This window comes from Hyperolius riggenbachi, chromosome 7 (assembly GCF_040937935.1).
Source record: "Hyperolius riggenbachi isolate aHypRig1 chromosome 7, aHypRig1.pri, whole genome shotgun sequence".
NCBI classification, from domain to species: domain Eukaryota; kingdom Metazoa; phylum Chordata; class Amphibia; order Anura; family Hyperoliidae; genus Hyperolius; species Hyperolius riggenbachi.
Window position 1 is genome coordinate 44,168,748 of NC_090652.1, and position 14,821 is coordinate 44,183,568.

General features: G+C 40.8%; 1 protein-coding gene across 5 annotated transcripts in view; it reads right to left on the reverse strand.

Annotated features, from left to right (window-relative positions):
• Positions 1-6,057: 6,057 nt before the first annotated feature.
• LOC137524287 (interferon-induced very large GTPase 1-like) overlaps positions 6,058-14,821 on the reverse strand; it is a 75,378-nt gene continuing 66,614 nt past the window's right edge. For all 5 annotated transcript variants that reach the window (XM_068243978.1, XM_068243976.1, XM_068243977.1 and 2 more), the window contains one exon: positions 6,058-13,701. In XM_068243978.1, coding sequence (XP_068100079.1) covers positions 9,086-13,701 — 4,616 coding nt within the window. In that variant the 3' untranslated portion in view covers positions 6,058-9,085. The remainder of the gene's footprint in view (positions 13,702-14,821) is intronic.

Below are 14,821 nucleotides of genomic sequence, written 5' to 3' on the forward strand. Positions count from 1 at the left end.
TGGGGTTGCCCGCTGGTCACATAGTCAACGCAGTCACAAACCCTGAGAATGTACTCCTGGGTATTACCAACTAAATACTGTAGCTCCTAACTGTCCCTTTTTTCGGCAGGACAGTCCCTCTTTGAGAACCCAATCCCTCTGTCACTCTTTATTTCCCATTTGTCCCTCTTTCAGAACTGATGTACAGATCTTTATAAATATATGTATTTTTCAACTGGAAAATATTTTTATTTGACTCCAAAATGTATTCCCATTCTTTAAATTAATATAGATCTTACTTTCAAGTGTTGTTACAAAATAAAACAAATGATGATATAAAGGACTTCTGTGGTTTCAATTATAAAAGTACATCTTTTGCTTGCGAATGCTTTGTGACATGCAAGACTAGTGGTACGTCTGGGGCATGATTAGAGGTGTGGCAAGGGCGTGTCTTAAGGCCCGTACAAAAGGCAACGATGGGTCCGTCACCTCCCGCTGGGCGGGTTTTCAGCAGACAGTCCGGCGTGTGTACAGTCTGTCGGCGGACTGATAAGGCTGTTTCTGACAGAAACAGCCTTATCAGTCTGCAAACAGACTGTACACACGCCGTGCTGTCACTGGAACGCCCGCCCAGTGGGAGGTGACGACGGACCTGTCGTTGCCTTTAGTACGGCGTGTGTATGGGCCTTTAGAGTGTCCCTCTCTCTTAAAAGGATCTGAGCAGCTCCTGCTTTCAAATAGCTGAAAGGGCTGCCATGTTTTTTTTTAAATCATGGAGCGAGCCCAGGGCTCGCTACATGATAGCCGCTGAGCAGCGGCAGCTCCGCATCCACTCCGATCGCTTCCGGCGATCGGAGTAAGCAGGAAATCCCCTTTTCACTGCAGGTAACCAGCCTTAATCTAAAGAGTGTATGGCCACCTTTAGTGTGAAGTTCAACAAGTCACTTATCTTATCTCTTTGAAGTACAGTCTTCCACCTCCCTAATGCTTAAAGGGTTTGTTTGAATTTTATGTTGTGGTCAATTAAGTCAATTAGAGTACTTATAAGCCTTCAATTGTATGTTGCTTGTGACAGACCACAGACCACATGACCAGAGAAAGAGGATTACTGCCTCTAATTTTAACCCTTAAATGTAAAAAGATGAGGTTAAATTTTTTTTTTTAATAATGAACCATATTTTTAGCATGCATTTTTAATTTGCTATCGAGCTGACCTGGGAGTTAAAAATGATGCTCGGTTCACTTTATCTCAAAAAGCTGGGAGGTTTGCCAACTAGCTCAGAGTGGACACCCTTATCAAGCTGAATGCATTTTGTCTAAGCTACATGTGAATCTGCAAAAATTCACACCCATTTCAAGTTTAGTCATGTGACTAGATGTGACCTTTGAGTCCATCCCAAACTTTCTGTGTTGGAAAGGGGGCTTGTTAAGAGCTATGTGACGGGACTGAAAGAGGACTCATCAATGTCTGCCAGATGTGATTTCCCTTGCCCCATCAATAAGCAGATTGCAGCCCCTGGGTAAGTCATGCCTGCTATTACAGTATTTCTATATACATAAGTTATTTTGTAAATTATCTACAGTGTGTTATCAGTTTGATTTTCACAGTAAAAATGTGTTTGGTTCACTGAGTGTGTTGTGTGTGTCTCTCCTGTGCTACACTCATACAACCCAGGAAGAGTTCTAGCTCACTTTCTTTTTTTTTTGAAGCTGTGCACACACGCAAGACTGAGGCAGCCTGATAAGGACCAATAATCTGGGGTGCGTACAGCAGCCTCCGACAAATGACCGCAGATTGAATAGCGATCAACCCGGTGGATCAACGATGACTGATTGCTTTGTCCACTCCACTCACCCCGCCCATCCCAACTGTAACATTACGTGTGTGCACCCCATCGTCCCTCTGCCACCCTGCATATATAGCAAAAGAACGCATCATACAACAATGCATCACCAGCTGTACAGATGACATGCTGTCTCTTTATAGTCTGACCTAACAATGTTGCCCGAGGGATCAGGTCTTGGTCCCAGACAAGCAATATCGGTGAGCCCTTGTGTACGGGCCTTTACAATATAATCAGACAAGTCCAATGGGGTTCAAACTATGGTGTCAATTTCGCAAGCATTACCACTTCGGTAATGCAGGAAACAGCTGATTTTACCGATTACTTAGGAAAATGTTAATTCCTCAAGGCTGTGACCACATGCAAAGCTGAAATTACTGAGCTGTGAGGTAAATTACTGACTTGTGCGGTAAATACCTCAACACATGTCAGTAAATTTCAATTCATCAAGGTTACAGCATGCATTACTGACAGTTCTCTTCTGTCGGTATCAGTGCGGGACTCACAGAACTCACAGAAACAGAGACAATTACCTATGACTGACGGGAGCCAATAGAAACAGCCCCTGTCTCCTGAAAGTCCCGATGATGCACAAGCGGGTCTAACTTTCCTACCCCCCAGGCAGCCCACAGAGAGATCAGGGTGCAAAAGAGGCTTCCCCTGCATCCCTTTGGCAGTTTAACCTCTTAGGTTCCTGTTAGAAGATGCAGAGAAGCTAATGGGCAAATCACCTAAGCAGGGCATGTGTAAAGTCTCCTGGAAGTTCATCTAATCTGTGGCAATTAAATAAAATGTTAAGAAAGACTGATGGACAGATTCAGAGCGAGCAGAGGCAGTATAACAAACAGTATAACAAAACATGTTCACCTGAAGGGATGTTGGGATGAATCTTACTCTTGTAATGCTGTCTCTGCACACACTCTTCTGCTGTGACCGACAATGGGCTTCGGTAAATTAACAAACTTCTGCCACACCTGTGAAAATATTAATGAATCAGCACACACAAGTCTAAAATACAGAATGCGGTATTTTCTTGACTTGTTTTTTGTTTATCGAACAGCCTTGATGAATTGACACCCATGTGTTCAGGCTAAATCACAGTGCTCTTTGCGTTGGTGGCAAAAAGTTGCATCATGTAATAATAGTAGCCTAATAAAGCAATATTTCTTACTAAAATTGTAAAATCCCACACTGAACTGAGAGTCCTAGATGGTCCAGGAAAGAAGTAAGAAAGGAGGAGGAAGAGAGAAATAAATATAAAAACAACAAACAAAAGAAACACACAAACAAATGCAACACTCCCAACATACATAATATTTATGCAACTACAGTCACTCCCAACATATCTCACAACACGATATTTGAGTTAAACACCATAAATGGACCATATGCTATCTTCTGGATGGGCAAGATCACAGAATTAAGATGTTTCGATCTCCAAAGGAATTGCAACCCTTGCTCTACTCTCTGCCACTAATGGAAAGTTGTTTTAATCTCATTGTTTTACCTTTTAAGGGAAGGTCCGAGGTGAATAAAAATAAAAAAATCTACTTACCTGGGGCTTTCTCCAGCCCCTGGCACGTGTCCTGTGCCCTCGCCACAGCTCCGGTGACTCCCAGTCCCCTCGGGTGCAGATGCCGACCTCACCAGGTTGGAATCTTACTGCGCTCTAGCATGAGGCTCATGGAGTCATACTGACGTCACTGCGCAGTACAGTCTGGATGACGTCAGTGCGACTCTGTGAGCCACACGCTGAAGCGCAGTAAGATGTCGACCTGACGAGGTCGGCATCTGCACCGGAGGGGACCAGGAGTCACCGGAGCTGTGGTGAGGGCACAGGACGGATGCAGGAAGCTGGAGAAAGCCCCAGGTAAGTAGATTTTTATTCACTTGGGACCTTCCCTTTAAAAGAGTCAGAGAGATAAGAAGGCTGCCCTTTTTGATGTCCTTTTAAACAAAGCACATTGCCTGGCTGTCCTGCTGATCCTCTGCCTTTAATAAGTTTAGCCATAGACCCTGGACAAGCATGTGGATCAGATGTTTGACTGAAGTTTGTATTTGCAGCTTGCTTGTTCCAAGTGTGTGATCCAGAAAATGTTATTGACTTTAGACCTTACGATTACTGTAGTCCTTAAAGCGGATCCGAGATGAAAAACTAACAATAACAAGTAACTTGTCTATATATATATCCTATCTAAAGTTTAGATTTACTAGATTTAAGTTTAGTTTACACAGCAAATCTAGCTGCAAACAGCTTCAATAGAATATGATTATTTCTTCCTGTGATACAATGAGAGCAGCCATGTTGTTTGTAAACATTACACAGAGTCAAGCTTATCTGCATCTTGAGCACTCAGCCTGTGAAAAAAACCTAACCCCCCTCCTCCTACCTCTTCCCCTCTGCCTCTGAAATCTCTGGCTAGTAATTCCTCCCCCTCCTCCTGCCGAGACTGAGCTCCCATGAGCCCTTGCTACTGTCTGAAAATGCCTTGGCTCTCTGAATACTTGTGGGCGTGGATTGTTTAGTTTATAGGGAATTCGAGTATTAAAACAAAAACAAAAAAGTATTTGGCTTGAGGAATGCCCTATAAACAATAGGAAGGGAACACAATTATGCAATGAGTAAAAGTTCATCTCAGATCCACTTTAAGGGGGGGCCAGAGCTGTACGGTCCTGAAGTGGTCAAGTAAACCTGAATGAAGACTCTGCTATGATTAAATCTTCTGTTTAATTCAAATTTTTTGAGATAATCGATTTTAACTTTTCAAAGGAAAATAGTATGCATTTAAATACGGTAATGACAGTTAATGTATTTACCGTATTTACATGTTTACTTTTTTCCTTTGAAATTACCTTTGAACCTTTAAAATCGATTATCTCAAAAACTATAAGGTCTTTTTGGAAAAAAAATTATCTTGTTTCCACTGTTCTACTTAACATATCCTGCAAATTTGGTGTTTATAGAATGTTAGGGGGCTTTGCTATGGACCTTTAAAGTCGGCTGGTTTAATCACGGCTATTTTTACGCAATCACGACCGTTCCAAATATTAGTAATCACGGAAAATCTGTTATTCAATTCTGTGATCCAGAATCGATCACAGATTCGGACCCGGATGTTGAATAGTGGAAAAATGCCTGTGAATCCCGACTATGTTGTGATCACGAGGTCGTGATGAGCACCACTGATGAGGGTCAACACATATTGAATTCTATGAGAAGATTGCGTTGGTGAACCCTCATACTACATGGAAGTGGTACAGTCGGTCAGTGATTGGCCAATTATAATTGAACATGTGTACCAGGCTTAAAGGTGCACTGCTAGGTTAAATATGCTAAAACCGTCCGGGAGTGATACTCCAGAAGAAGACAACAGACTAACTAAACTTATTTATTTGAAAAACATGCACATAGTATTTTAAAACCATAACACAATGGGCTTGATTAACCTCCCTGGTGGTTATCCCAGCGGGCATTATTACTCACCTCCTGGGGGATCCAGACATCGGTAGCCGTTCTCCTTCCTGTCCTCTGAGGCTCTGAATTACTCTGGTGAGATTGCCGTCATCGATCTCACCACAGAGTTACAGAGCCACGCGGAGGACGGAGGTAAAATTGCAGGGAGGTGATAGCAGGAGCTGCTGCAGGCATTCTGGCAGCATGTTTTTTTTTTTCCTGATTCTAGGGTCTGAAACATTTTAAAAAGACCCTAAAATCTGGAAATAATCATACCACCAGGGAGGTTAATGAAGCTGCACTGCTATAGCAGTGCGAGCTCCATGACAGCAGTGCAACCTAAATCCTGGGCTGCATGCTATGCTCGCTCTTGCAGCATAGCATGCCTTCCTTAGATATGCACGCTGCTTACGTAGCAGTGTACGTTCCTGTAAATGCCGGCTGCTGCTGTAAAGTATTTTGATACCGCACTAGCGCGGCCGCTACTATATTAATTGACATAGCTACTGTGTAAGCAGTGCTCGTAACTAAGGAAGGCACGCTACGCCTCAGGACCATGCTTAGCGTGCAGCCTTGGATTTAGGTTGCGCTGCTGTCGTGGAGCTGACTCTACTATAGCAGTGCAGATTTATGAATCAAGGCCAATTACCCTTATCAATAATAACTAAATATCGTGCACGCAAAGGTTCTATTGTATCAAAGTTATTGCGTTTATATCCATAAGAGATTATATAGTGTAGAAAAAATAAATAAATAAATTAAAAAAAATCACCACAAATATGTTAAAAGTAAGGATTTGAATATTTTTATTTATGCATAAAGATAGCGGAAGACGGTTTATAATAAATATCACCTAAATCACCCAGCATAGAAAATATACCCATCCAATACCCCAATGTACTAAGAATATTCATTTATAAAGTGCTGCCTACTGCAGTAACAATGCAATTGTATTTCATTGTATTTCACCAACAATGAACTCAGTTTTTGCATTATAAATAGGGATGGTCAATGAGATGCAATTAATTCCGACTTAATGAAGTATTATGCTACAGTAATGCCCCTCCGCAATACTGGCATCTACTACAAAAACTAAAATACTCAAAGCAATCCTGTAGGGAAAATGGGTAAACTACAGTAAGTAGTGGGAAGCCTTTGGATGCACCAGAAGCTGTCCCGTCCTCCTAGACCCCTCTGCTGCTGGCCGGGACCCTCTACTTCTCCATGGCCATGCTCCAATCTGTGTACGATGCGTGGTGGTACTGCGCATACGTGAGTACAGTCCAGGCCTACAGTAGCACAAAGCCAGGTATAGTCCAGCCGTCCACTCCCCCGTGGTCGGGAGCATTCTGCTCCTGAGCAGTAGTACTGCAAAGGGTCAGAACACTCCTGGTGATGGGACTCTGACAAGGGCGTGCACACAGCCCGACCGCACATGAACAGTACACCCTAGACCTTTGGAGGTGAGTTACAAAGGATCCAGATGGTGCAGGAGGGCGGCAAAGTTGTGATCATCCTGCGACAGAGGAAGCACCAGGTATGTATACATTTTTTTCTCTCTAGCTCATCTCAGGTTCCCTTAAAGCAAAAAATATTTCCAGCTCTGTAGACTAAGCTGAGTATGCAGTAATACAGATATCCTAATATCCATTTGTTGATCTGACAAAATTCATATAACACCCATTGATCAAGCTTCAGCCAAGCACTGCATAGGCAAGTTTAGGGGAGGACTGGTTCCTAGAACCCCTCCTCAGATCAGGGTCAGTGCAGTGTCTTAGGGCAAGCACACGTTGAGACACCAAAATATCTGCAGGCATCCTGCATCCCCTTTCTTTCCCTGCTACAGTTGACTTTGGATGTAGCAGCATCGTGGAGCAGCCCTGGGGAACTTGACAGAGCACAGAGCCAGGTATGAGCACAGCCTTGTTCCCCTGCTGTGTGCTAGTGAAGAAGAAAGTTGGGACCTCACAGAAGGCTTCATTTTCCCCTTCATTACAGATGTAGGCTGTCCTCATTATTATCTGTATTCAAATTGCTATCAATTGATCCCCTTGTTGATCCGGAGCAGATCGGACATGTTGGAAATAATCCGACCCCGTCAATTGGACAGTAAATTACATAGTGTGTACCCCAAATGATGTCCTACCATATTATTATATTGTGCATTGCTGAGGGAGACATTTCAAGATTACCCCCTTCCCCACTTGAAAATCCTGGGTTTGCCCCTGCACTGGATATTGGATCATCTGGCTTTAAATCAGACTTGTAACTTTCTTGCTATGGCTTCTAATGCCTCCCAAATCCTAATTTCATCTGCAATAATATTGTCCTACAGGCACTCCCAGGATGAAAGACTCCGGGTGGGCACTGTCCAGACTCCAAAAGTTGTTAGTGGCAGTTAATTTATAATATAATGCAGAAAGCAGAAAGTTACAAACAGTAACAATTTGTTGGTGGTGCTTATACTGATTTGTAGTATCACCTATGCTTTGTAGTGCTTTCAAGCTAAGGGGGATTTTCATAAACCAAGCAAAGTACGTTCCATAAACATAAATAAGTGCGGAAAAGACACCTATTACAAACATTTAAACATGCTTACTAACTAAGCAATAATTATAATCAGAGGAAATATCAGTCTTCTTTATTCTATAATAATACATAAGGCATGAGCTCTGCCATTCATATTCGGAATTCTAAACAAACCTTGCTGGCCACGGCAAGGGGGGCATTTAAAGTGAAGCTAATGTGATATGATGAGATAGACATGTGTATGTACAGTGCACAGCAAACAAATAACTATGCTGTGTTTCTTTTTCATTTTCCTCTACCTGAAAGAGTTAACATTCAGCTATGCAACTGACAGTTTTTCTCTAGTCGGGACCCAGTCGGACTATAGCCTTCTTCACGGATAAGGAATTACAGCTTTCCTGGCAGAGAACTGAGCCATGCTTCTGAGAGTAGGGGCTAGATCAAAAAGGTCAATAGTTCATATATTTTAGCACTCAGAGATAAGGGACAGACTGTTTCATTGAGTTGAGACAAAACAATACAGATGCAACTCAAAAAATTAGAACATCATGCAAAAGTTAAAAGGTAAAACTAATACAAGAAATAGGAACCCTTTTGAAGGTGTTTTGGATTAATTAGATGATTAGAGTTTGATACTTTGATCCTAGAATATTAAACATTTTTGCGATATTCTAATGGTCTGAGATTTTGATTTTGGGGTTCTCATAATCTGTAAGTCATAATCATCAAAAATATGACAAATAAAGGCTTGAAATATCTTTATTTGCTTGAAATGAGTATGTTACATATATGTGTTCCATCTTTTAAGTTGAATTACTAAAACAAATGGACTTTTGCACAATAATCTACTTTTTTGAATTTCACCTGTAAATCAACTTTTTTATGTATCTAAACATAATATAAAACTGTGTTATATATAAAAATAGGAGTAGGAGGATAGATACAATTATTTATCTTATCAATTTATTTTCACTTAAGTTTCACGTTAACTTACCCTTGTTGCCACCTACAGCTGATGCGCCTCACGTCGCAATCCATTGCATTTGTCTCTCCGATACTTCCTCCTTCAAACCTTGAAGGAGGAAGTATTGGAGTAACGTGATGTGGAGTGCATTGGCTATAGGTGGTGACAAGGGTAAGTTAAATGCCCCCCTGCCATGGCTTGCAAGTTTTGCTCACAATGCAGAATCCAAATGGTGGAGCTTTCTGGAGCTCATGCCTACTTAGAAGAAATGTGCATAACGAGATGTGCAATGAAGTACAATCATGTTGATATTCTTTAACTCTGTATGTACATCTTCTTCTCTTTAGTGTTTAATGCTGTATTTAGACTCTTTAGAGCTTGATCTTTTGTTATTCTGCACCAGTCTTTTGGAAGTTCACCAGGTCTGGCATTGTATCTACCGGCAAACGAGTCATTGAACTTCTGAAAAACATACTTCCAGTAATCTGAGGCATCGGCAGTTGTTTCAGGGTAGATAATCCAGTCCGGGTAAATTTTTTGGTAATCTTTGTAAGGATGGGGGTTCCAGTCTGTGTCAGCATTACTGAAACTCTTATTGGAAAGTACATTAGTGGAGCATATTGAATGGTCAAGAATCTTGGTCTGTTCGTCCTTGTGTTGTGCTAGTCCTCTTGGTCGGTGGATTGAAGCAAAATGTTCCTTATGGTCGGCTCCCCCAGCTTCACAGGGGGCTTTACAAAACGGGCATTGCTTACCACATCCTATAACCTTCTTCACCAGTTCCTCTTGGGGCTTCCAATTCAGCTGTGAAAGTACAGAACTTACATCTAACGATTTCATTTTTGTGCAGAGTTCGTTCTCTAAATCGGGAAGATATGTCTCAATGTCACTGATAAATTGTTTTATATCCATGTTACTTTGGAAAGCGACTACTTTCAGATTATTTTGAGAAATAACCAGTTCTGTTTTCAAAATATTGCAAAACTCAGCTAATAAAGTTAAAACATCACTACTATGGGCAGTGTTTAATTGTCTAAGAGCTTGTTTTATTTTCAAACTCAGTGATGTCAGAATACTACCTTGTAACGTCTGGAGATGATTTATCTGATTATAGTGTTCCAGAATGAATTGTGAAATCCATTTTTCCACAAATATTTTATAGTCATTAATATAATTTACATACCCTACATAGGATTCACTTTGCAGTAGTTCCTCAAGCAATGAACTCTGAAAAAAATTGAGACTCTTGAATTTCCAAGGGCCTCCTTTCTTCAAAATATCTTCCACTATCTCATTGCCAAGACATCTGTTGACATGTTCAACAATTGCTGGCCTCAAGCACAGTTCACAAAATTGTATAGCTCTTCTTTGGCATTCATTTCTTTTTTCAAAAAGATTTTCAAAAGTAGAGAAATATTCTGGTTTGAGGCTTTCCAAGCAGCTTCTGGGGTCATTGTTTTGGACAAAGTCATTGTGCATCTTCTCGAAGTGGGGAGCAGCATTTCCTAAGATATGAAGCTTCAAATCCAGTTCAAAAGTTTTGGTGATATTACATCCTTTAATGTTCTGGCTATTCAAAGCATTGTTAATTCTCTTAATCAACTCTAGGGACATCATTTTGTTGAAGTCTTCTTTTGTGCTAATACATTCTGAGACATAATGTTGACATTGTTGGGTTAAAAAGGAAGACAATTGTTTTAGGCATTCGATCTCTTGTTTAGAATTTTCAAAAAGGGGTGTTTTATTTGCCAAAAAATCCTTTCTGTACTCAGAAAGGCTAGTAAGATTGCAAACAATTTCTGAAGCCTGCTCATGGCCATTCATGTCATGTTTCAACTGTTGTATAAGTATTTGTTCAACATTTTGCTTCTCTAGTTTACTTAGTTGAAGCTTAGTTAAAGTGTTTTCCCACATTGCCTCAAATTCTGTCCTCAGCTGCTCGGGATTCATACTACTTCCATTTCTTCTCTTCACTTCCATTATTTCAGAAACTTTTTCTTCAATGATATTGATGTATCGATTTTGCATAGCTTGGATTTCACATTTTTCCTTCTGGACGCGCATTGCTCTCTCACACCTTGAGAGCAGGGTGTTTTCCAGCTCTTTTCTAAGGTAGTTCACACTCCTGAGAAAGTCTCCTTTGAATATGTCTAAAAGGTGAACATTCCCATAATCACGGTTAAAGTAATCTTCAAGTGCTTGTGACATGATTTTTTGCTCCCGATCCAACAAATGATGCATTTCATCCTTAATGCTATTCCAGCTAGCTTCTCCCGGCTTGTCATATGGTACATTATATATGTATGCTTCCATCTTTATCATCCAGTGATGAATATTTTTCTGGAAGTTCCATTCCCAGTCTGAGTATTCAATACAAAGCTGGTTGTAGGCCTCAGTCACCAGCTGGTTTCTGAAGCTGAAGATAAATTTCTCATGTTTCACGGCAGTCCACAGGCTTCTTATCCATTCTGTAAACTCTTTGATGTTTTGTGACTTTCTAGACATTGACTGCAGGGACTTGATTATAGATTGTTTTAGTTCTTGAACATTCTCACTGTAACCAATATTAACTGAAGCCATGGGGGGTATACCTTGCCACAGGCCAGGGATGTACCAGGTGTCTTTCTCGGTGTCACAGTAAATAATCTCTGAAAAGCTTGACTTATCACTTTTTTTCTCCATTCTTGCTGCAACTTTCGTCAATTCATTCAGCTGTTCAAGAAACTTTTGCCTGGCTCTACGGTTTTTGTAATGAGCTGACACATCGCTGACGTTCTGGTGTACAAATTGGCAGCTGGGCTTCTTCCCAACTTCTTTCATCCTCAGAAAGGCATGGACCACAATTTGTAGAACATCTTTCATCTCTTCAGTGTTCTCCATGGCCATATTGACTATAGTGATATCACTCAATCCAACCACAACTGTGGCCAACTCATTGTCATGTTCATAGCTCCCATCAAGGGAAGCCAGTTCCAGAGACTTCAACCCTTCAGTATCAATGACTAAAATGAAGTGACAGCCAAGTTCACCCTGAAAGTCCTTGCTCACTTTTAGAAGAGTCATGAAAGCTCCTCTTGTGCATCGGCCACTAGCCACTGGAAACTGCAGACCAAACATAGTGTTTAGAAGAGTTGATTTCCCAGTACTTTGCACTCCCAGCACTGTGATTACTCTCAGTCTACAGTTACCTCCTGTCCTTCTATCTAGATCCTTCAGAACATCAGTTATCCATTGTAAAGGAATATTGGAGGCATCTCCATCAATAAGTTCTAGTGGAAACCCGGCAAGAAGCAGACTAGATGCTACTCTAGGAAGTTCATCTACAGGTTCTCTCTTGTCCTTCATCATTTTTGCTGTTTCATAGAACTGTCCCAGTTCACGTATGAAATGTTCAATACCTAAACTACTATCAGCTAATCTTTGGTCTAAATCCTTCAGTGCATTTGCATTAATGGATATATCTCTGCAATGTTCTCTATATTCTGCTTGCAACAATGAAAGTTGACTTCTTCCACCTTCTTCGAGGAGAATGTTTAACCATTTTATGAAAAGCTGTTTTTCTATGAAGGGTAGCCCTGTCATTGCTTTCTTAAACATTTTAAGGCTTTTAGGCATTTGGTGGTTACTTTGCTGTTTTCGAATATCATGTATTTCTTTTTGAAGTTGTGATTTATATTCCTCTGGATCTTTGTCATCAAGATCCCTCATCCTGCACAATTCTTTTTCTGCTTTAGTTAGCTGTCTCCAGAGATCTCCTTGTAGCTTCATTGTCTCCTTCTTATATTGTGCTACTGTCATTTCTTTTATATTATTGATAATTTCTGTAGCTCTTTCTCTTGATACTTGACACTCTGTTATAGATTTCTCATCAACCAGTATGCTGGATTTATTTTCAGTTACCATGTTTGCAATCTCCATCAAGTTTAAAGTCTTTGCCTTTGGCTCTGTCTCTTTGTCATCTCGGAGTAAATATTTTATTGTTGAGTGCAATTTCTTTACAAGCTGTGAGTCATTCACATTTTTGTTTTTAGCGATGAAGTTCAATTTATTTAGGTTTAAAATTGTTCGCAATTTATTTAAGTGTTCCATCATTTCTTTATCCGGTTTTATGCTTTTTGTATTGATAATGAAAAAGTACTGTACGTCTCCTGTTGGTAAAGTAGAAAGCATTTTAAATTGTTCTTCACTTATAGTCTCAACAAATATGAATAAGGCTGTTGATATGGACAACAAGAACTGCAGCTGTTGGTTGTGAGCCTCAAGATCTCCCCTCAGATTGGTGACTGCAATAGGATCACTGAAGACATCTATACTTTCCTGACCCAATGGGAAATACCAGCTTAGCTCAACCAGTCCATCTGAACTTCTTTTCACGATATTCCCTCCATCCATGTCCCGATGTACAAAAAAGTTATGGATATCTGAGGAAGGACTAAGAACACGATTAAGAAGTTTAGATTTAGATAAGCTGCACTCACCCAATCTGACAAAAGAACAGAAAGGCATGGAGATGTTTATCAGGTTGTCCTCTTCAAACCCTTTACTGTCAACTAATGATTGAGGTCTCCATCTTTTTACAATGTCTCTCATGGTCCACATCATAAGGGTGCATTTGTCACCATGTGGAAGCAGCAGGGGGACAGCAAACTGGCACATGGCCATTTTTGTTACAATTTTTTGCTGAGATATTTGTTTGACGTTTGATGAATCCTTTAGTATATCACACAAAATATCAAGAGGATTAACAGGATCAGGAGAATCAGAGCTATTATCACAAGAGTCCATGAGACAATCTGTTTGATAAAAATTACAACTTCTTGCAGTTGGATTCAAGGCCATCACATTTTTCAAAAAGTGCAAATTCAGATCAGCATCCAATCCAGATTTTATAACACTTTCTGTGCCAATTTTTTCAATATCTTCTAAGATATCTGAAAGATGAAGAAAGCAAGGTTAAAAAAACAAGATTGGTAATTCATATGCATAATTTCAAGCTATTCTCTGGCTAGACCTTAAAGGAGTTCTGTGGCCCTTTTTCAAAATGCAATTTAAATGAAGAGATATGTTCCTTTCATAAGTACAAATCTTTTTTCCCTTGTCTTGTTTAGAAGCAACTGTGCTGTCTCTCTCCTATTTGTATAGTAAAACAAATTTTGTGCTGCAGGAAGAGGCAGACAATACAGCAGCTATTCCTCCCTTTCATCTGCCACTCCCTCCCCCTGCTGCACGTCATCTGATGAGCCATCCTTGACCTTTCTGTGTGCTCCAGCTAGCAGGGGGAAGACCTGCCTCGCTCCAGTGAGGCTGACAGCAGGGAGGAGATCTGCCTTGTGTGGCTTCAGCTCAGCTCTCATGCACAGCAGTACAGGGAGACTGTGTACTGACCCAGAAGCACTTTACATTGCAGCCAACTTGCCCAAAGGTTTAAAAGTTATATTTTATTAATTATTTATTGGCAGCGGGGAGCAGCAAAAATAGGAGAAATAAAGAGGCGTAATAACGGGGGAAACAGTAGCATGTATATTTTAATGTGCTGTAAATTCATAACAGGTCTTCTTTTAAGCACACCTAACCCAAGACAAAGTTTCCCAAGGAAAGCACAAAGGTATGTTTATGCTGTATCCACATGCCTTTGTGTGCTGTCCAATCCTTACCTTCTTCCTCCCCAGTCTTCCTAACCACTCTTCAAAAGTCTGACTGTTGGCTAAAGTAAAATTTTCAGATAGAAAAAGGCAGGCTTTCCCGGATGTTCCCTCCCATCACTCTTCCATTCCCTCCTTTTCCAGGAGACTGACAGCAGGAGCCGTCCCAGAAAGCCTGCCTCTTCCTGTCTGAAGATTTGACTTTAGCTGAAATTCAGACTTTTTAAGGAAAGATTACGTACACTTGTGGTGGTGGTTGGGGGAGGGGTGGGACTTTCGACCAAATAGATCAGTGGTCCTCAAACTAAGTCCCACGGGCCGAATGTGGCCCGTGTGGCTTTTTTTACCCCCCCCCCCACACACACACACACACAAAACGTATTACTTATAGACAGCTACATCTTTAAAT